Consider the following 21,138-nt stretch of genomic DNA (forward strand, 5'->3'; position numbering starts at 1 on the left):
TTGTATGGAAAAGTAGTTTTTGGTCTTCCATAAAGTTGCATATGATGTATTTTATTATGAAATATTTGGACAAAATTGTCCAGCCATGCTTTACTGTAATTACTTAGTCATTTTGCTATTCTATTACTATGTAATGTATATATAATTACTATATGTAATCAATGACATCGATGGCTAGCTCAGTACTGAATCAAACATTTAATATGCATTCTGTATCAACAGGTTCAAGACTAGAACATACAACTAATTTGGAGTTTTCTGCTTATTTCAACAAGCTATGAGTGAGAGCTCATTAATAACACCATATTGTTGTTATTGCTATTATTATGAAGGATTGCGTTTAACGTGTTCATGTTGTCTGAAGTCTTAGGGATACATACAGTGTGGCGTCAGCTTTCCCTGACTACTGCAAACTGTGGTCACTCTAGAACACACATAGTATCTCTGCACTCAAAGTTTCCAGGGTGTGGAAGCAACATTTTCCATGTGGTTTTGTAGCCTCCTATTATATATACTGCCCAGCAAATTGTGGGGAATTTGGTTGGTTTTCTACTTTTTTTATCTAAACAAGCATCAGTTTAGAGCTTGCTTTTTAAAGAAGGTTGGAAAATGATGAGTGTAGGCAAAGCCGGTAGTCTTAATAAATAAAGCTGACCTTAAGGAACACGGTTGGTTCCTTTTACAACCCCAGTCCTCAGGGACCTCCAGACTGTATAAAGTTTTGCTCCACATTCCTAAAAAAAGGAGTTCTTCAAAGGTTCTTCAGTAAAGGCAATGGTTCATAGAACCACACAACTCTGTGTTTAAATGGGTCTCTGTCTGGTGACTGACTCTTATGATTCTATGGTGAAAATCTTGTACAGCCCCCCCACTTGCAGATTGCTATTTGCAGAACTGTTTAAAATGGTTCTGTACAGCCCCCAAAAGGGTTCCACTATTATTACGGGTGAAAGATTAAGTCTTAAGCCCCTATTCAGATGGATGAGTTTTACATGGAATGGTGGGTAATACAGTTATTACTAGAGTTTCTCAGTAATTTTAGTACCAGGATTAAGGGACTGCTCGCTCCTGCGTTAATGAACATAACCACGCATTTTAGATTCTGTAAAACAAGCTGTAAAAATAACCTCAGGTTATATCAATTCTGTGCAAATCAACATGTAGAGAAATATTCCGTCATATTCTGTGGAAAAAAAAAATATAGGCACTGGAGAAAACATTGGCACAGATACCTCGGGTCATTCAAGTCTGTATCAAACGTCAAGTACAACACTCAAATCCAGAAGTTGAGCCAAAGGACTCCTCAAAAGTGAGGCACTTCGGGCAGCTTTTGTCTTTAGCTGCTAATTTCCAAACTAAACTGTATGCATTACAATGCATTATTAAGTGGGTTATAAGACTGGTTATCATGCTATAAAACTTTAGAAGTGGTCACAGGACAATTTTTCGGAGGTAATGAAAGGGGAATTCATTTGAGTAGCCACTCCTAATTTATGCCACAATTGTTTAATCCCATGCAAAAAGGACTTTAGAGTATATTCCAATGTGCAGCAAGTTAGTCTGGAGCAAGAATCTGAAACTCCTGGGGGTCCCTGAGAACATCTTTGAGAACCAGTGCCCTATAAACCCTGTTTCGACAAGTGAGTGCGAGTTTGAAGAACCTTGTAGATGTTTAAAGAACCATTACATAACAGAGTCAAGAGTTCTTCCTAAAGCCCCTCCCTAAAGTGAGGGAAAAGGTTCTTAAGGGAACCAAATGTGCAACAAGAAATTGGTATCTTTATTTTCAAGAGCGTGCTTTCCATTCTGAAGGAAGACTGGAAGACTGCGACGAGATGAACAGTGTGACTGAATATTGCAACACATAGTATAAACAAATGATCAGCACCCAGCTGTTTTACCTCAACTACACCTTTACTGCTTTGCAGAAAAGTAAATACTGGTAATACTAAAAATGGCAAAGATAATTGGAAAAATTTCTAACCCCCCCCTAGACCATCTCATCAGTGGACATCTGAAATGAAGGAGCCAAAGCAGCACATTCTTCTCACAATCATTACAGGAAACACATGCAAGGCTCTGCTCTTCTATGTAATGCTGTTAATATTCCCACTGGCCGTTCGTTACATGCAGTGCTTTCATGCAAATGAACATGTACAGTAGAAGCAGTATAAAAGACTGCTAAACCTCCAGCCTGCTCCAGCTGTTTCAATTTTCCCGTGGCACTTCAGCGCAGCTCAGCTGGGAATGGGATGCCATCGCAACACAGTGCCATCCATTTGCAATTCGGTCTGATGTGCTCTAATGTGACAGATTGTGTGCTTAAAATGCAGTGATCATGCAGTCTGAAGTATGATAATGGCCGAGCAGAGGATGTAAAACGCAATGATACAGAGAAGGGAAATAATCACTGAATTTTTCATTGTGCTCTCTTTTGCCGTGGAGCTTTCACGGAGCTGTCTGCTGTCATTTGTTTCAGTTAGCGCTGAATGTGCGGTTGTCAAATGCGATTGGCTCCGCCACCACAGCCCTGGCCTCCAAGAGCCATCGACAGTAAATTGTATTTTGGCCTTCAGTTATTAGGTTATTATTAATGGCACTTGAAGTCTACAATGCCTTTGCGCTGTTTTCAACCAGGCCATTAGAATCAACATTAATGGCCGCTGTCCCAGCATCGGCGGTACAGGGGTTGGAGTAAGATCTGAAGATCTGAAGGAGCTGATGGACTGGTCAATCAATCGGATTCCTGACCAGAACTGTCACTCAACACAGTTCTCAAGTCAAGAACTTGATTTTACTAGACCAGTGCTTCTCAACCGTGAGCCAGGAAAAGCATGGTCCTGCAGATTTCACTCTAGGAAGAACTTTTTAAGCGGTTTAGAACCTTTAGTTTAGTTTAAGGTGTGAAAGATGCTTGAGGGTCTTCTTTCTCAAACATGGTTTACGAAACCAGAAGAGGTTCTTCTGTGACTTTGCTGACATAATGGTTTGTGGCACCAGCATTTGAAATTGCGTAGGCTTTGCTTGACTCAGTTTTGGAAATAATTTGATCTAAACAGCTTTCAGTTCAATATGTATCTGATTGCAAACCAATACATGTTTACTAACGTTAAAACATTTCATATATCTGTGTCTTGGGAAATGCCATGTGTGAATGTTTGGCCTTTATGTTAGCAAATCAAATTGAATTTGAAATCATGTACACTATCTTTTTTTTTTTTTTCAGTGCTTTATTATGAGAATGAAAAATATTGAATTTAGATTTGTTCAATTCACAAGGGCAATGGGATCCATCATTACAAGAGCAGAGTGGTGAATAATGCTGTGGTTTATAAACACATCATGAATCAGATGTAGACTTTTGTTTGCACTCTCAAGAACAAATAAAAAAAAGGATCTTATTAGGAAAATATTGGTGAACAGGGCCAATAGGTATTTGTTTTTTGGCCAGAATTAAGTACTTTCTGCAATTAGTTCAAGGAATGTTCTTTATTTATAATGACCTGGCAACTGCAGTTAACAAAGTACAGTAAACCTCTTTTCAAAGGTTTTGAATGTTTGTAGTTGACTGTAGATTATGCTATAGATGAGGTGTACCACCTACTGGCAGGAATAAATGAATAAAAAAAAGTATTTAGATATAATATTTAGATGAAAATTGAAAGTAAAAATTTATATTAATGAGATTTCTAGTAAAAGTGACTTTTTACAAGGGATTTCCATGACATGTCCCCCACAGATCACTTGTAATCATTTGAATTTAGATGTCTATTGGTGTCCATCAAATTTCAAGCAGATTGTTGACATTGATCAGAGATGTTCATTTACTGGGAAAGTTCTATAACTATTCAAAGTTTTTTTCCATACATATTTATTTCATATATACATATTTTTGTAGGTCTGTTTGGTTGATTGATCTGATGTATCCTTTTGCATTCTTCTCTGCAGATGACCCAAGAACAGTGCACTCATAGGAACAATGTCCAGAGCACAGAGAAACCGCACGTGTACAAAGTGGGCATCTACGGCTGGCGGAAACGTTGCCTTTACTTCTTCGTCCTCCTCCTCATGATCCTTATCCTGGTCAACCTCGCGCTCACCATCTGGATCCTCAAGGTCATGAACTTCACCATAGTAAGTGCTGTTTACCTCCCCGGCCCACTCCCTACTTGGAGAACTTTGCTATTGCACAGGAAACATTGATTCTTTGACTGGCTCGGAAGTGTGAGGGAAATAATGGGCGCTCTCGCGGCAGGGGCTCTCCAATCATGGCTCCGTAATTGCAGGCCGCGGCTCGGCAGAATGCCGCTTTCATTTGGCTCACAGTGGTCGATCCATTCCCTGCGTTAGCGTGGAGCTGCCTCCAACTTGATTTGCTCAGCCCCACTGGCCCGCTTTCTCTCCCACCCTCTGCGCAGTTACCGAGCCTTTGAATCTCGACTGCGCTATGGGTCTTTGATTAATTGCAGGACACTCATGCGGAGGCTGTGTTTAATATTTAAGGGTCAGATTTTCAGCTGTTCTAGGGGTTCTACAACTCTCTAATGCTATTGTGGCTAACCTTTTTTGGAGGACTGTATTTGTTGGGTTGCTTTTCAGAAGAATTCGAAATTTTGATTGGCTGGAACTTTGCTTTGCTTGCAGTGAAGAGTTGTTTATACAGGGGGCGTAGTTCAGTAGATGGAATGAGGTCCTCCATTATCTTTAACATGCATGGAAGGGCCCATCATTTACATTTTACTTCCATTTTCCTCCCTTGTGGTCGACTTGTGATTGGTTGGATTGGGTTTATGAACCAAAGGGGACGTTCTGAAACGTCCATTGTTTTTTTTTTTCTATTGACCGCATCTAAGCTTTTTAAAAAATGAAGGACATTTCATTTTAAATAATTTGAGCTAAAAGTATTGCTTGGCTTGGGAATAATGGGCCTCATTCATCAACCGTTCTTAAGAAGAAATGTCTTAAAATCTGTGTAATGTAGTTTTCAGGAAACTCTGATATTCACCAATGTTTTATAACCTAGGATTTGTTTAATTTATAATAACAATGGGATCCATCATTATGAGAGCATAGTTGTGGTCATGAATCTTTAGAAAGTTCTGATACTGGAGAATGAAGCCCAAGGTCTTTATGCGTGAAGCAAATGAGGCATTTAGCAAGAATCCCTGCCTTCTAGCTATGTAATCTGCAGCACCGATGAGACCACGATAAGGACTAGAGAGAAGGCTTGAGATGAGCTCCTCAACAGGCCTAAATTAGAGACTGGGCGGTAAACAATCAAACAATCAGACAAATGAATGAATGAGATTGAGCGAGCCTCACTCAGGGTACATTTTCTCGCGCCTCCCTGCTTGGTGCGACGTGTCTCATGCTGAAGATCTTGGATTACAAATGGGCTGTGAGGGCAGAGTTAGATGTAAGCTGGAGTCTGCAGGAACACGAACTTTCCTCATGAGGACACATCAGATGGCACATGGTGACCAAAAAAAGCCTGGGGCCATCTTTTCCATGAGAGAATTTCATTCCTGTTTTAAGAGTTATGTGAGCAGACTGTGAATTCTATTTCAGTGGCAGCCAGAAAATGAAAAAAAAAAAAAAAATAATAATACTTTGGCCATACTTTGGTTCACACCTAACATACAGAAGCGGTGCCTCACAATGCTGTCAGGAATGACAATGTCCTTCGTTAGGCTATGGCAACTATGCACATCTTATTTTTTCCCCTTTACTGATCTGCAGCAAAGGTTAGAAGTCATATGAAAAGCCACCAGATTCCACTGGAATGATCACCGAATGAAGGGCAGCAGGTGCACAGGGGAGCCATGGAAATCAGGTCTGTTGGAATGGACAGGTGCAGATGAGCAGCTGGAGGTTTTTTTTTTTTTCTTTCAGATTTATGTCACCTAAAATTGCCTGCTAGCACCTCAGTGTGGGCTGCCATGTCAAGGTTGGAGAAAGGATGAAATATTTAATGTCCTCTGATGCTAGAAGACTATGAAATACCAGTAGCTGAGCTGGAAGAGGCATCCTGGGATGTGTGCTGGAGCAGAAGGCTGAATATATCTCTTTCCTTCAGCCCCGCTGACCATGATGTAATATTCACTCTCTGTTTTGGAACCGGGATAACAGGACGCTCAGGCGGTGCTTGATTTCTCTACACAGCCATTTGGCAGTGCATGTCCTTATTCATGTTTAATTGCGCATGTTTAATATCCTAAAGTGTATATTTTGACGAGCCTGAACCCTGGGGTCAGTTACATCAGGTCTGAAGCATGCGCTAGATTGACTTGGGACTACCTAGTTCTGGCAGGGACAACCTTAGAATGACCCTTCAAATTAAGGAAAGCTACACTTAAATATAAAGAACCACTTTTAGTGCCCTAAAGAATGTTTCAGAGGATTGTTCAATAAAAATGAATGGATCTTCTGTGGAATTGCCCCAAAGAACTGTTTAAGTACTGGTTGTAAAGAAAACACATTGAGGGGAGTTCAATGTTATGCTGTTTTGTTGGATCCTAGTTTATTGAATGGTAATCTAACGCTGAGATTTCTTTCTGCTGCCATAACAGCTTTAGGGTATGTTTCTACCAGCTTCGCTCACAGTTTGGGAGTGATCTTCATGCATTCTTCTGGGCAGATTTGCTCCAAGCTTTGACTTTGCTGCTATAGAACATTCCCCTTTTTGTGGTTCAGCCACTCCTGTGTTGCTTGGCCTTGTGCTTAGGATCATCGTCCTTCTGAAAGGTGACATTTCTGCCAAGCTTGAGATGTTTTAAGCAGACTGAGACGGGTTGTTTTGCAGTATCTCCTTGTATTTTGCCCACAACCTATGTGCCTTTATTATCACTCCTCACTTGGTTATCCAGTGCTCCAAACATTTAGCCACCACTGCCTTCAGAGATGTCCCAACATGGTGCTGCCACTCCCCTAGAATTGGTGTTTGTTGATGATTGGGGGGGGGGGGGGGGGGGGGGTGTTAGGTTTGTTCCCAATAGCCTTTAGAATCGTTCAAACCAAAGCAAAACCTCCAGATGTGCTTTGTTGTGATGCTTTACATGCATCCAGTTGTACACAGGGGTGCACCTTAAGTCCCGTCTCAGCCCCCGAACAACAATCATTTTAGCTTGGTCCCTTTGTGGCTTCCCTCACAAGTCCCTGTCATGCTCTGATGCTGAGTTATGAAGAACGGCCTTGTCAAGGCAGATGGCTGGGCGATATAAGCTAGTTTACATTGTCTCGCAGTTGATCCAGCAGTTCTAGGACAACACTTGGCTATATATATATATATATATATATATATATATATATATATATATATACACTTGTCCTCTACATTCAGTTGAAAGCAGTGCTTTCCAAGATAAACAATTAGTCTAGCGTCGTCATGTTGGAGGAAGGTCCGGAGTAGATTCCCCGAGTTCTGGCAGCTCTATTTATATCAATAAGAGAACAGTTAGCTCGTGCTGCCCGCTCTTGTTCAAGTACCACCTCCTTGATACCCTCACAAGCCATTATGGAAATGTATGTCACAAGAAACTAGGCGGCTGTGGAAGAATCGCACTAGCAGCTTGTCACAAGGGCTTTGTATAAGCCATGGGTCAAGTGTGAACTCAAGTCAGCAGCTCACGCTAACACAAACATACACGCACGCATGCTCACACACACACATACACACACACATACACACATACACACACACACACACACACACACACACACACACACACACACACACACACAGACACATACTAGGCCAAGAGCGAGCCTCACACCAGAATTAATTGAACTCACAGGGAGGTGACAATAAGTGTCAGTTCAAAGGCTGCTGTGTGGAGTTTCTAAATGACAGTGCTGGGGAGGTTTTCTGCAGCATCCCCGAAGGCGCTCACTTCGAGAGGGTTTAGAAAGCCGAGGTTTCACAGACCCGGATGGCATGGAGCACGGCTGCGTGAATTAGCATGGCGCTGAGATGATTTTGAGTGCTCCATGGTTAGCGGGGCTAAACGGCCCTGTCAGTTTGCAGTGACTGCAGTGAACGTTTTCCTCGGCTGGAGTTTTCCGACAAAAGGGAAAGGCATGTTGGCAGATCAGCTCTTGTTTTATTTGCGGTATTCATGCAGTAATTGACAAATGCCACAAGCTGTGGCACTTCCTCCAAAATGCATGAAAGCTTGCCACCTCCTTGTTTTCAAGTACAAGAGAAGTGCTTTGTTGAGTGCCTCATCATGCTTGGAGGAGAATGCTAATTGCTCGAGTCTGTCACAGAAGCGTAAACACGTCTAATTGGCTGGTGGGCAATGATGAGTGAGAGGGAAACCCTGCCACGCTTCCCTTCTTCTGAGAAACATGCCGGCTGTGTTCTGAAAGTGACATGTTTGGACAAGCCTAGACAGTACAGACCGTTTAACCAGTGTACCAATAAGCATTGCATTTTGTAAAGACTGTCACACTTCAGGGATTCTAGTGCTGCATGTATAATTATAATAACAACAATAATAATGATGATAACAAAAAAATAAGATGCCTATATAGCTGGAAATAACTGAAACCTTAACCTGTCCTTTTGCCACAATGTAGGTGTCTGCATTTCAGAAACCTTAAACATGGGTATTCCACCACTTAATTTTTTTTTTATGTATTTATTTATTTTTAATGGACTATATATGGTATATAGTACATTGATTTTCTTTATTTGCCACTAAGCTAAAGCATTTAGTCAAGATCATATTTATAAGCAGTCCTCATAAATTTTGAATAAGTAAGTTAGTACTAAGCTGATAAAACCTCAAATTTCAATTGAGTTTGCAGCTACTAGAGTGAGTTCAGGGACTCCAGGATGGAAAACAGAATGCAAGCATTAAGGGGAACATTGAGTGTTAAAATGTGCAGGCCCTAAAATCACGTACAACTTCAATATTATTAAGATATGATCAACCAAATGGAAATCTATATTTATGTATAAATATAAAGGACAAATATTCAAAATCTCTCTATGCCGTTGGCGCACTGTGGTGATGTAATATGGATGCAGCAGACTCTTTATAAGCCTTTCATGATAACTGACATTTACCCACTTTCCCAATTTTATTGGCTCATACTCCAACAAGTGTTAGAATGGATGCATTAGTGAATTCTAATGAGATTGCACCCAATTAAGTGATGTTTGTCGAAATAAGCCTTTATGAATATTTATTTAGGTTTATGTCAATTGTCATGAAAGGCTGATGTAGGTTATATGCTTATCAATGCTGCCCTTCAGGCAAGTGTTACTCTTGGATTTTTCTCATTAATAATGCCATGCTCTAAATGTTGGCAAAGCTGAATGCTATAATTGTGATAAAATGGGAGAAACCATTTATATTACAATGAAAACAGCAGTCCAATTGTTTGGGGGATATTGTTGTTTTTACAATAATGCAGTGTTTGGTTTGTTTGTAGTATTGGGCGCCATTTTCATAACATTGCATTTTATTTTATGTGTCATAAGGTTCCATTTTTTCATTCAAGTTTAAAATCATATAATGTTGCCTGAAGGAAGATTTAAACTTTGAAATTCTGCTTTTAACTACATATATAGTATGATATATTCACTTTACACTAATAAAGTGTTGTGCAGAGTCGAACTTCTACACATAGTATAAACCAAGTTAACATAAATGTAAGATTTACAATTAGGTTTTAATTTTTGTCATTGTAATATTACATGATGTTAATAAAATAACTAAAGTAACTTAGCTATCTATCTATCCCTCTACAACTGTCTGTCTATCTATCTATCTATCCCTCTACAACTGTCTATCTATCTATCTATCTATATATATATATATATCCCTCTACAACTGTCTATCTATCTATCTATCTATCTATCTATCTATCTATCTATCGGTCTGTTTGTCTATCTATCTATCTATCTATCTATCTATCAGTCTGTCTGTCTGTCTGTCTGTCTGTCTATCTATCTATCTGATCTTTCTGATCTATCTGAGCTATCTATCTATCTATCTATCTATCTATCAGTCTGTCTGTCTGTCTATCTATCTATCTGATCTTTCTGATCTATCTGAGCTATCTATCTGATCGATCTATCTATCTATCTGGGTCAGAATACCACTGTCAGGTTCGCAATGGCAGAGACACACATCACAAGCCCCAATGTAGCGTCTACTATACAAAGAAAAACCCAGCTTACGTTAACCAGAGCTCTATCACAAGGGTTCTTGATGTTAGCCAGTGAGCTAAACGCAGATAACATTTCCCAATGCTTACCATGTCAACATCGTTCCACTGTTTACTTGTCGATGCTTATACTGGGGCTACTGAATCAATTTCGATGGCTTCTCTCTGTGACTCCTCTCGAAAAATGTTCTTATATCCATGGTTTCATATCTGGCTACCTATTAGCAAGCCTGCTCACTGAAGTGACTATATGGGGTGAGACCAAAATACTGGAAGGTTTTTAAGTATATTTATAATCACTGATAAAATCTGACAAAAACCTCAGGAATAGTTTGTAGCGCTCGACTCAATAATGCAGAAAAAGCAGCTGAACATGGCTGCCGATGGTGTTGAGCATGGCTGCTGTGTTGCGAGCTCCCTCTAGTCTTGGTAGTTTTTTGTTAATTGGTGTTTATATGTCACTTCTAATGCACTGAATGTTGCTAGCAACTTCACTTACTTCCGACAAATACTTCTGGTAATCAGATTGACGATCACTCACTGCAAATGGGACTTTACAATGCAGACCCCTGGTTTGTAAACACAGAAGGAGCACCTTTCATCTCGGCCGCCAGACCACACACCAGGAGACGCCGGAAAAGAGGCAGGAGAGCCTCAGCCTTGACGATACACTCTTCGCTCCCCTCTCCCCAGCATACAACAAACTGATGAACAAATGTTAAGCATGGATCCCATTTGAACCTTTACACCCACTTTTACACCTCTGTAGAGACCTCCAAAATGAGGGAGGCCTCTCTCCACTGGCTTGTCATGTTGCCATGTCGAGCATTACAAGAACACCTTTCGATGGTCTTTCCAATGGCCAACGTGTCCTCATTTAGAACGTCTCTCACGACACACAACACAACTCCCCTGACAGGACAGATCCACAGATGGTGATATTTCCCCAGAACTTTTGCCAGTCCAGTCCAGAGATACTGAGGGGAAATTACACAAAGTCACTATCCCTGCTCTATCCAACAACGTGTTCACTCCTAGCAACCGTTGCGAGGTCGAACAAGCCTTCCAGAATGCTGGCAGAAATCCCATTCAACCTAATGAGTACAATACTTACTCCACTCTGTCTATGCCCCGTGTCCTCAATCCTTTGTTGTTGTTTTGGTTCATACAGCTTTTTTCTTTTGTCCTGCCTTTGTTATCTGTCTGACCTGTGTCTAATCTCTAGCCTCACCCTCTCATCATTACCCCCAGCTATTTCTTGTTTGTTCAGCCGAGGGTTTGTGTTATGGTTTTTACTTTTAGTTAATTTCCCCATTGAATTGAAATGTCTACCATATGTTTCCACAGTGTCAGCCATGTTTAAGTTTCACACTTTAGCTCTGTGTTCCTTGTTCTTTGGTTTCGTTGCTCCATTTTTCTTACTTCAGCTAACAAACCTGTGAACTAACTCCCACTTCAGTCCAGCTTTATTGACACCTCTGTCACAGTGAGAGCTGCACTTTATTGCTGAAGCCAATGGAAATTCCCTGCAGTTAATGTTAGGTCAATCTATATAAACAGTGTGGTCTTTTACACACACACAAGTTCACAAATATTTACACATAAATATTATTTGAAACAACACAAGAATAAGTCTGTGGGCAGAGCATGGATATGTCAGTTGGGAATTTGTCCTATATGTAGCATTTTTTTTTTTACCAGGATTAAGATAGCACTGGAAGAACAGTTCTGGTGAGACTTGGCTCTCCTGTGTCATACTCTACTATTCACACATCAGGTGGAAGAAGGTGTACCCGAACTTGGGGAAGCTGTGCTAAAGTATGATGACAACCACATGAAACTCTCCAGCAGCAAAGTGCCACTCTCTGCTTCATACTCCTCAAAGGAGGCTGCTGGGAGTAAAGCATTAAAAAGAAAGAAGAAGGAAAGCTTTACTGTGTGATTCAGTTTGCCAGGTCCACGTGGAGACCTATTTTTGTCGGGGGTTCGCTCATTGTGCTCATGACGCTTGCTCCATGATTTGACAGTGGGGGGTTTACTTACGACGATTGGAATTTTGGCCAAGCTGGGTTGCGCCTGCCTCTAACCCATTCATTTCCTCAGCTTTCAATCTCTCTTGCACTGCCATAGTCATTCCATTATCCTGAAAATAGCAAAATGAGGCTCATATCAACCCCAACTTCAAAATATGCATGGAAATATGCTTTAGCACTCATCAGACTGATTCAGTAGCCCTTTCCAGTGACTGCAGGATTCAGTAACCATTCAAATAAAATTTCCATCGCTACAAACTGTAATGCATGCCTTGCCCCTTGCATCTTGCAAGTTTAAAATGCATCAGCAATCGATCTGAAGGATATTTAAGAAAGCTATGTATCAGGGCCCTGGGTGGTCCAGCAGATTAAGACACTGTCACTATGATCAGAGATCAGCCATCGGCAGCCGAGGCCCTGAGAAAGCACAATTGGCCTTGCTGGCCATCACTATAGTGCTTATTATTACTGGTGGGTTTTGGAAAAATACAATGTGCAGGGCCGGCTGCAGGATGAGGGGGCAAAATAAATAACTTAACACGGTTATCTTTACCCAGTAGACATTTGGAGATAGGTTCATAGGCTAACCTGCTAAAATGAGCACTTATTCCACTAGTCTGCACACTTCTAGCCTGCATCAACAAGTTTAGCTGATTTCACAAAAAGCATACCAGCAATGCCTCATCTAGCTAATCATCTCTGTCACTTTAGGGAACTTCAGTAGTCCTCTGTTTTTCGTGAGTGTGCACACAGTAATAACTTACTTTTCACAGATGCATCTTCATCAGCTATTTCACCAACCAAAATAGAAAATTCAACTGACTAAAACACAAATGAGCTGAAACATGATTATCTGTTTCCCATGATGCCAAACATCAACTTAGGAAACATTCTTCCAATCCACCAGAGTTATTGACGCTTTTACCAACATCACCACCTAACTCAATTAACCAATGAATAAAACATCCTGAGTCTTCTGAGATGCTTCTGAGCTGTTTTAAATCCACTGAATTTTAGGTCCAACATTTTATGGAAAATCATTTGATCATAATTAATACTATAGCCAACTACTAACGCTAGTCATTAATAGCACAGTATTCCAGCTAAAAAGGCATTGCCCCATTGTGCTCAAAGCTACTACCAGGCCTGCAATAGCTTTAAGGTAAATTCGGTTCAGCTCGGCTCCCATTTGGTAGCCATGACATCAGTGTTGCGTTTCACACAAGAGAATCGGCATCTACCCTACACTACAGGACAGTGAGTTGTAAATATTAAACATCTCATAGAGGCAGCGTCGACTGCACGGGCAGAAGAAGAATGAATGACTGACTGAAGACTACGGACACCACACACACTACAGGATACTCTGAAAGGATCATCGTTTAAGATCACTCTGATATCAGAGTCTTTTCGCAGTTGTTGGGAGGAGCAAATTAGCCTCAAAAATGGCCCGATTATTGTGTAGTGCATTACGTAAAAGGCATTCAGTCCAGCTCCTGAAGGTTTAACCAATGGGAGAGCTTGCTTGTTGTAACTAGTCAGGTTGGACAGTTTTCCATTGGGTTTTTAAAGATCTTAACCTTTAAACTAAATGAAATAACATTATCAATATAATATTGAAAGAGCTGGAACGAAGATGGCGATCCTATTAAATTCATGAAATCACAGTTTGCAGAAATCATTAGACACTCTCTGTAGTTTAGGTAAGAACATAAGAATTGTAAGATTTAATTATAATTGATTATATAAATATCTAATAAAATATGCTCTCATTTTTTGTCAAATGTAACTCCCACCACCACCATGTTTGGTTTTGTCTATATTTCTTTATTATTATTATTATTATTATTATTATTATAGATATTTCTCCAGTCACATTTTGTATATGCAGTTTTATTCTGTACAGAAATTATGAATCTCACCAAAATCATCAAACCGCATTACACACAATCATATCATATCATGATGAAGTCTCGAAATATAAGACAAAAACTGGATCATTTCCTAAAGCATCATAACAGGATCAAGTCTGAGAATTTCACACCATTTTCACAGTGCATGTTGATGCACATAGCAGATCGGTCCACTAGGCCACGTTTTTGCTGCTTAGATTTCATGTTCAGTCTCTTGCTACAGGCATTCAATCACGATGAGTCATCAGTGTTATGTCAAGGTTCAGGTACAAGATAGAAAGTTATTGATCAGTGGTTCCTGGATAGCAGAACAGAATGATGAACGAAAGGCTGATGTGCTTCTGGTATAGCAACAGTGAAGCATACTGCGTGCCCTAGTGACCGATTGCAGGGTTGTAACTAACACTTACAGCCATCTAAACTTAGCACAGTGCTGTCTGTCAGCCCACACATCAAGTCAAGAGTTATTAGAGCATCTTTTTTTTTTTTACATAAGATAAGAATCTACACGATATGGCTACTTCCTTGCCTTTTTTCTATGCTTTCTAAGTTAGCTAGAGCAAAGAATCTGACTATGCCCAGACCTATACTTCTATATCTACAGGATATCGCTGCTGTCCAATGAAAACCATGCATCTCCATTTTTGTCCATTTTTTTTTCCATGTTTCCTCCATGGTTGGATCCCTGCAGCTGCTCAGTGCACTGTGTGAGTACTTCTGGATGAATGGATCGATAGTAATGTTCTAAATGACTTGGGATAAACTCTTATTTTACTTCCATTCAAAATGAAGAGCCTTTCTGCATTCTCTTGTAAAGTCACTATTTTGGAGACATCAAACATTTAAGAACACCCAGTCATCCAGTGTTTCTTCTGAAATCAAGCATCTTAATCGAAGGCTTGTCCTCTTTTTATTACAATAACATCTTTACTCTGTGGAAAAAGGCTCTACACCAGATGATGGGACATTGCTGTGAGGAGGATTTGGCTACAGTCAGCCAAAAGAGAGTTTGTGAGGTCAGGTACTGATGTGTTGTTGATTAGTTCTGGATCACAAACTCTACTCCAGCTCATCCAAAACTCATCAAAGCTTATCCAAGACTTTATCACTCTGGAGAACACGGTTCCACTGCTCCATAGCCAGTGCTGGGGGGGTTGTGCTCTTCTAGTTGATGCTAGTCATGGTAATAATGGTAACCCTTCCTTTTACAGTCCCCAAGTTCTAGCTCTAGCTCTTAAATAAGTATTAATTATAGAAAGTACATGATAATCATTGCATATACCGTATGTATCATGACAGTAAGTTCCAAGATACACTATATCTATACCCTTCTAATTAATGCATTCAGCTACTTTAAGTTGCACCCATTGCTGACATAGATGTGCAAATGCACGCACATACCGCTTGTCTTTCAGGAACAGATAAACATGAAGCTACTTGACTATGCCTAATGCCAAGTGTGGGGTAGAGATGTATGAAGCCCCCACCCCCCACTGCATTGAACTGTGTTCTCTGGAATGATGAATGGTGCTCCATCCAATACTTTTGAGGTGAGTTGAGAAAGATCTTCCCTGAACAGTAGAGACATTTACTCTTACAAGTTCAGGATAAACACATTCTTAATACCCTTGATTTCATAAAATAATCACTGAATGAGCAGGTGTCCTTATACTTTTGTCTATATATTGAAATTCACACTGAAAGATCTAGATATTCTGATTCTAGATATTGACAGAAAACAAATGTGCAGTGTAAGTATCTCGAGATTAAATGGGGATGAGTTCCTGCAAAAATAAGCACCACTTGGGTTATTAATATCTAGTATTTATGGTGCTGTAACATAAAATAATACCATAACGATATGCACATACATGTACATACATACATTTGAAAAAGACAGTAGTCCTGACTACATGTGAACATTGTCATGATTGTACAAAATGGAATTAAACATTACCTTAATAAACATTTCTGAGATATGAGGCTTTAATACAAGTGTGACAAAATGCTCAAAGTCACTTCTTACCTTGAGCACACTCCAGTGGAGGCTTGAGGAAAGTGTACCTGGGAGTGCATCATTTTGTGAACAAACAATGGTCAAAGGTATAAGGATGCTACAAAGGCAGGTTGTCCAAATCTGGGCTTTAGGCCAGGCTCATCCGTCCGCTAAGTGATCATCAGAGAGCCTGTCTGCTAATGGGGGTGAAAAGGCAGGAGGCCAGGTCCTTGGCCGAGCTTCTGCCCAGACCGGTGGCTCTCCTCAGGGATGTGCATCCCTGCTCTGCAGGGACTGATCTGTGGCCTCGAATGCTCCATGTTGCTCCATCAAAGAACAGTGACAAAGCACAACCTCCTTGTCTAGGCTTGAAAATTGAATCTGCTCTGGCTTGGAACAAGCCTGCAGTGCAACCACTTGAGTCTTGTACTGTGTTTGGTGAGTTGTTCCCTTGGCACAGCTTGCTCCTGTTGAAGCTTTTGGGCAGAACTCGTGTTGTGTCAGTGTGAAGGCTCAATGAGACAAGACCAAAGCAGGAAGAAAGGGTTTCTGGGTCAGTTTTGCCCTTAGGGTTTTTGCTTGTTAAGATAAGGCCGGCGATGAGATAACACTCATCTCATGACGGTGCTTGGCTAGGAGGCTAACGTTTTGGTCCACTATCTTTCTGCTGTTTGACTGTTTTATGGGGGGAAAACTGTAGAGTTTCAAACAAACTGGAAACAACGGAAGCAACCAGTTGGCACTGCTGTTGGGTTTAGCTATGTGATCCAACAGGTTAGCAGCACCTGTAACTAAGCAAATGGGAATATATGCACGGGGAAAACCATGGCACATGTGATGTTCCGAAGCATAAAGCTTGTCGTTGGAATATCGTACTTTATTTACAGGCTTAAATGAACTGCTTCATGAACCCTGTCTTTCCCATAATTGTGAAAATGTGTCAAAAACCAGTGGAACCAAGAACGCACAAGAACCAAAGGTCATGGGGTCAAGTTCTACCCTTTAATCCAAGGCCCATAGTATCTGCTGATTAAGCCTACAGCAGTTTAGTCCAGATCTGTCACAAATAAAGCCCCTATAAGGAGTGTTTCAGAGCAAACTGCTTTTTAAATAAGGTACAATTCAGGGCAGCCAATCAGAACAGAGGGCATTTACATATGCCTTTAGAAGGCACACTAAACACAAAACCACAAAAGGCTGGGCTGGCTTTATATTGACCCCAGGTCTAAAAGCAGTAAGCTGCACAATCTCCAAGAGATCACTTTACATCATTGGCCAAATAGACGTATAAATAGACTCAGTCGTACTGAATGCCAGGTGTTTTATGGTGACTTTGATGTAAACAGGAACCCAGGTGTAAAGAAAGCTAGCCATTTTGGATGCACCAGCACCAAGAGAAGCATCAGATGGTGAACTAAGACTTTTAATGGGAACTATGATGGCTAAGCTACATTGCTTAGCTTCTAGCAACCGCTCATTTTTGCTTATCTGGCTGTCCTTAGATGAGAGGGGTGTGATGTCGCTTCTTCCTTGGTCATTTCATTAGCATTCCTGGCTATCTCCTGGAGGTGGAGTGTAGCAGTGTATTGTCATAGATGGAGTGCTGCAGCTGGCGGCACTGTATTACGGCAAGCTTATGGATGGTGATGAGCTCGCCGCTGTGGCAGCGCTTGTTTGTCGGCAGGTTGAAAATGGTGCTGCATTCTATTAACCCAAGTGCACTATTGCTTAGCGTGTCAACATGGCAAATGATTTCTTCCTCTCGCAGGTCGCAATGCATCCCCCACCCAAACGGCTCCCCCTCTCCGCTTTGGCACAGGACGGTGGGATGGTTCACTTTTTATTGGGTTGGAGCCGTTTCTCTTTTGCTTACATCAGCAAAAGGTCAGAGATGGAGACTTAGGAACCTCAATGCACGTCATCTGTTCTCTTTTTATTAATCAGTTAGAGATGTGTCTCGATATGGAGGTTTTGGCAAGAAGCAGGTGTTGCTTGCTTGGCTAACTATGGGCCATGCTAAGATATATATATATATATATATATATATATATATATATATATATATATATATATATATATATACATATATACACACACACACAAACACACACACACACACTAGTCGTGTCAATATATATATATATATATAGACATATATCACATATAGCATTATTCACTATATTGTTGTGATTAATGCGGTTGTATTATTAAATTACTCAAACTTCTGAGCAAGAGAACAAAATGCGTAGCTTTAGCCTCGAACACGACAAGTTAATAGAGAAAATGCTTTAAAAAGGTTTTAAGAGATAAATGGAGTCATTGGGCTGGATTAAGCTAAGAGCTAAGAGTGTGTGTGTGTGTGTGTGTGAGAGAGAGAGAGAGAGAGAGAGAGAGAGAGAGAGAGAGAGAAAGGTAAGCAAGGGGTAAGAGAATGAGAGTTAGTTATGAGATTGAATCCATATTTCAGCATAAATAAAGTGTAATCTACCCTCTGAGCTCAACAGTAGCTAGGCTCTGTAAAAAGAGAGACCTTCGGGAGGAAGTTGGAGCCAAACCCGGCAAGATCAATGAATTTGTGCTACAAAAGTTTTTACTGTTATGCTATAAATATATATATACTGTATAAAGTGGTGGTTGCTATGATATCCCAGGTGGTTATTATTATATGTACAAAGTATCAAAGGGGAGCCCTTAGGGCCTACTAGGTATTCCAAAAAGGCCTGATACATTTGGAGAGTTTATTCTTTTAGTTATGACTTTATTTAATAGCAGCTTCATGCTTGCTGTATGAATTTAAACTCTGCAAATATTACAGAAGTAGTTTTATTTTATATATAAAAAAAAGAAGACTAAAAGCTCAGCAGAACCTTTGATGCTTTTTTATGTGATATCCAAGCAGATTCACCCAGACAAGCTATCCCATTGGTTTAGGCCTTAAATATTCCAATTACTACCAACATGGTCAAAAAATGATTGTATGATTGGAAATTGATTTTGCAAGATAAAAACGCCACTTTGGGCCTTCTGGTTGTCCTAGATATATCAGTGAGTGTAAAATCAAAAAATCAAGCAGTTGTCTAACCATGATTCATTCCACTGATAGAAATGGAAAACAGCAGCAGTTATATTATACTGCAATTATATTTACAAGCTTCAAATGTCTGTGCTTAATCTACTGGGAGGTTAGCACTAGCATAATGTTAGAATTCCTATTGATGTGCTAATAAAGAATCAGCATTTTGACCATGTTCTAACATTTACAGCCCAATCTGTTCACGGCAGTCCTCTATTCTATTTAGGCCCTTGTTTAACTTCTCTATTTTGAGCATGGTATCAGTGGGTGTATTAGGAAAAAAGGGGACTACACTCATCCAATATCTAGGCACCAAGTGTGCTCACCCCTGGAATCTTTGTACTATGAGACAAGTAACAATCATTAAAGGCAACAGAAAACAGAAAACCAGCAGCAAAAACAAATCTGTGTTTAGTTTGATTTAGTTTCTGTGCATTTGTTTGTGCAGGGATCAGCGGGAGGGAGCGTGAGATGCAGAAAAGAGATGGCAGGCCAAACTAACAGCTCACAGTTGCAAACGGAATGATTGTTTTTTCATGCAGACCGGGGGCTTTATATTGCCCAAATTGACTCGCTTTGCATCCAAACAGCCGGGCCACCAGCTTGTTCGTTTCGCTGCTTGCTTAATTCGCAGATTTTTATGATGTGGGCACCCGGCGACTATCAAACTCACCACTCAGCAGCAGCCTGGAAAGGTCAGGCACAGAGAGCAAAAGGAAATGTACCAGATTTCCCCCCCTTGACAAATATAATTAATTGTGAAAGAGCTGAATGGCAATGAGCGGGCATGAGAACTGCAGCAGCCACCGAGTCATTTTTTTTGGGCGCCTTGCTACGGTGAGTGTGCGGGAGGAAGGGGATTGCCAGTGTCAAGGATGTTTGTTATAATGGCGGACCAGCTGCGGTGAAAATAAACATGTATTCCCACTGGGAAAGGACTGGCAGGCCACACCATCTGCTTAGTTATGACAATCAGCAGTTTGCATGAGGCTCCGCGGAAAATAGCAGGGAGGGGTGGTGTTACCCGGGGGGGGGGGGGGGGGGGAGTTGCACAGCAAGGGTTGGTCAATAATGCAAATATGCTCCACAGAGAGTTTCTCAAGACTCTGGCTCTTTGGTATTTTCTGAAAGTGGCTTTAGCTAGTGCAACTTTTGCTGCCTCCAGTTGATTACCTTTGGCCTACTACAATAATACAGTAGCATCAGAAGTAGAAGAAGCAGCAGGAAATGAGCTCTTTGCCTCTGAAGCTTGGATTCAGTACACACACATACACACACACACACACACAAATCACTAACCACAACAAAATGTCTGTACCAATGTGAAATATAGCAACAACAGTGCGACACACACTTACTGTGCAAGAACGTAATGTAAAACACATTAAGCCCCGTGAAAACCCCCTGCTAGCTGCTACCACAATATAAAGACCCTACTCTTTTTTCCTGTTTTATCACCCTAAAAAGCTTGACGGACCCATTCATGCTTTTTTTTTTTTAAAAAAACTCAACTGGTTTGAGTTCAGTTGCTACTTTTGATTAGAGCCTCTGTATAAGGTTGGGTTTCCAGTTCATAAAACATGCAGCTTTCAAGGCTGCATAGACTGTGTAGGCCGGACTTTACAGCGGTTATCCTGTTTGCATCACAGCACTGCTCTTCTTGTTCCTGCCCTTACAGCTGCATCAGAAAACTCCTAATTTTGTCATTTTGTTCGTCCTTGATTGTAACGTTATATACATATATTCTTCCTGAATAAATAAATAAATAAATTTAGCAAAAGAGTGATTATTGACATCTTTAGACTTGTTGGCAGTTACCATGGAAAAGAAGGACGCCTTTCTCGGCTTGCATACAAAGGAACCTTAAAAATGGGGCAGTCTAGACTAGACGCAAGTCTAGACGCAATCAGACTTTAAATACAGCCTCCGAAGGATGCAGATCCTGAA

The 21,138-nt window shown here is 40.6% G+C and overlaps 1 protein-coding gene across 2 annotated transcripts in view; it reads left to right on the plus strand.

Annotated features, from left to right (window-relative positions):
• sgcd (sarcoglycan, delta (dystrophin-associated glycoprotein)) overlaps positions 1–21,138 on the plus strand; it is a 240,833-nt gene that overhangs the window by 125,961 nt on the left and 93,734 nt on the right. For both annotated transcript variants that reach the window (XM_072661482.1, XM_072661481.1), the window contains exon 2: positions 3,949–4,134. In XM_072661482.1, coding sequence (XP_072517583.1) covers positions 3,949–4,134 — 186 coding nt within the window. The remainder of the gene's footprint in view (positions 1–3,948; positions 4,135–21,138) is intronic.

Source organism: Salminus brasiliensis, chromosome 18, assembly GCF_030463535.1.
Source record: "Salminus brasiliensis chromosome 18, fSalBra1.hap2, whole genome shotgun sequence".
Lineage (NCBI taxonomy): Eukaryota > Metazoa > Chordata > Actinopteri > Characiformes > Bryconidae > Salminus > Salminus brasiliensis.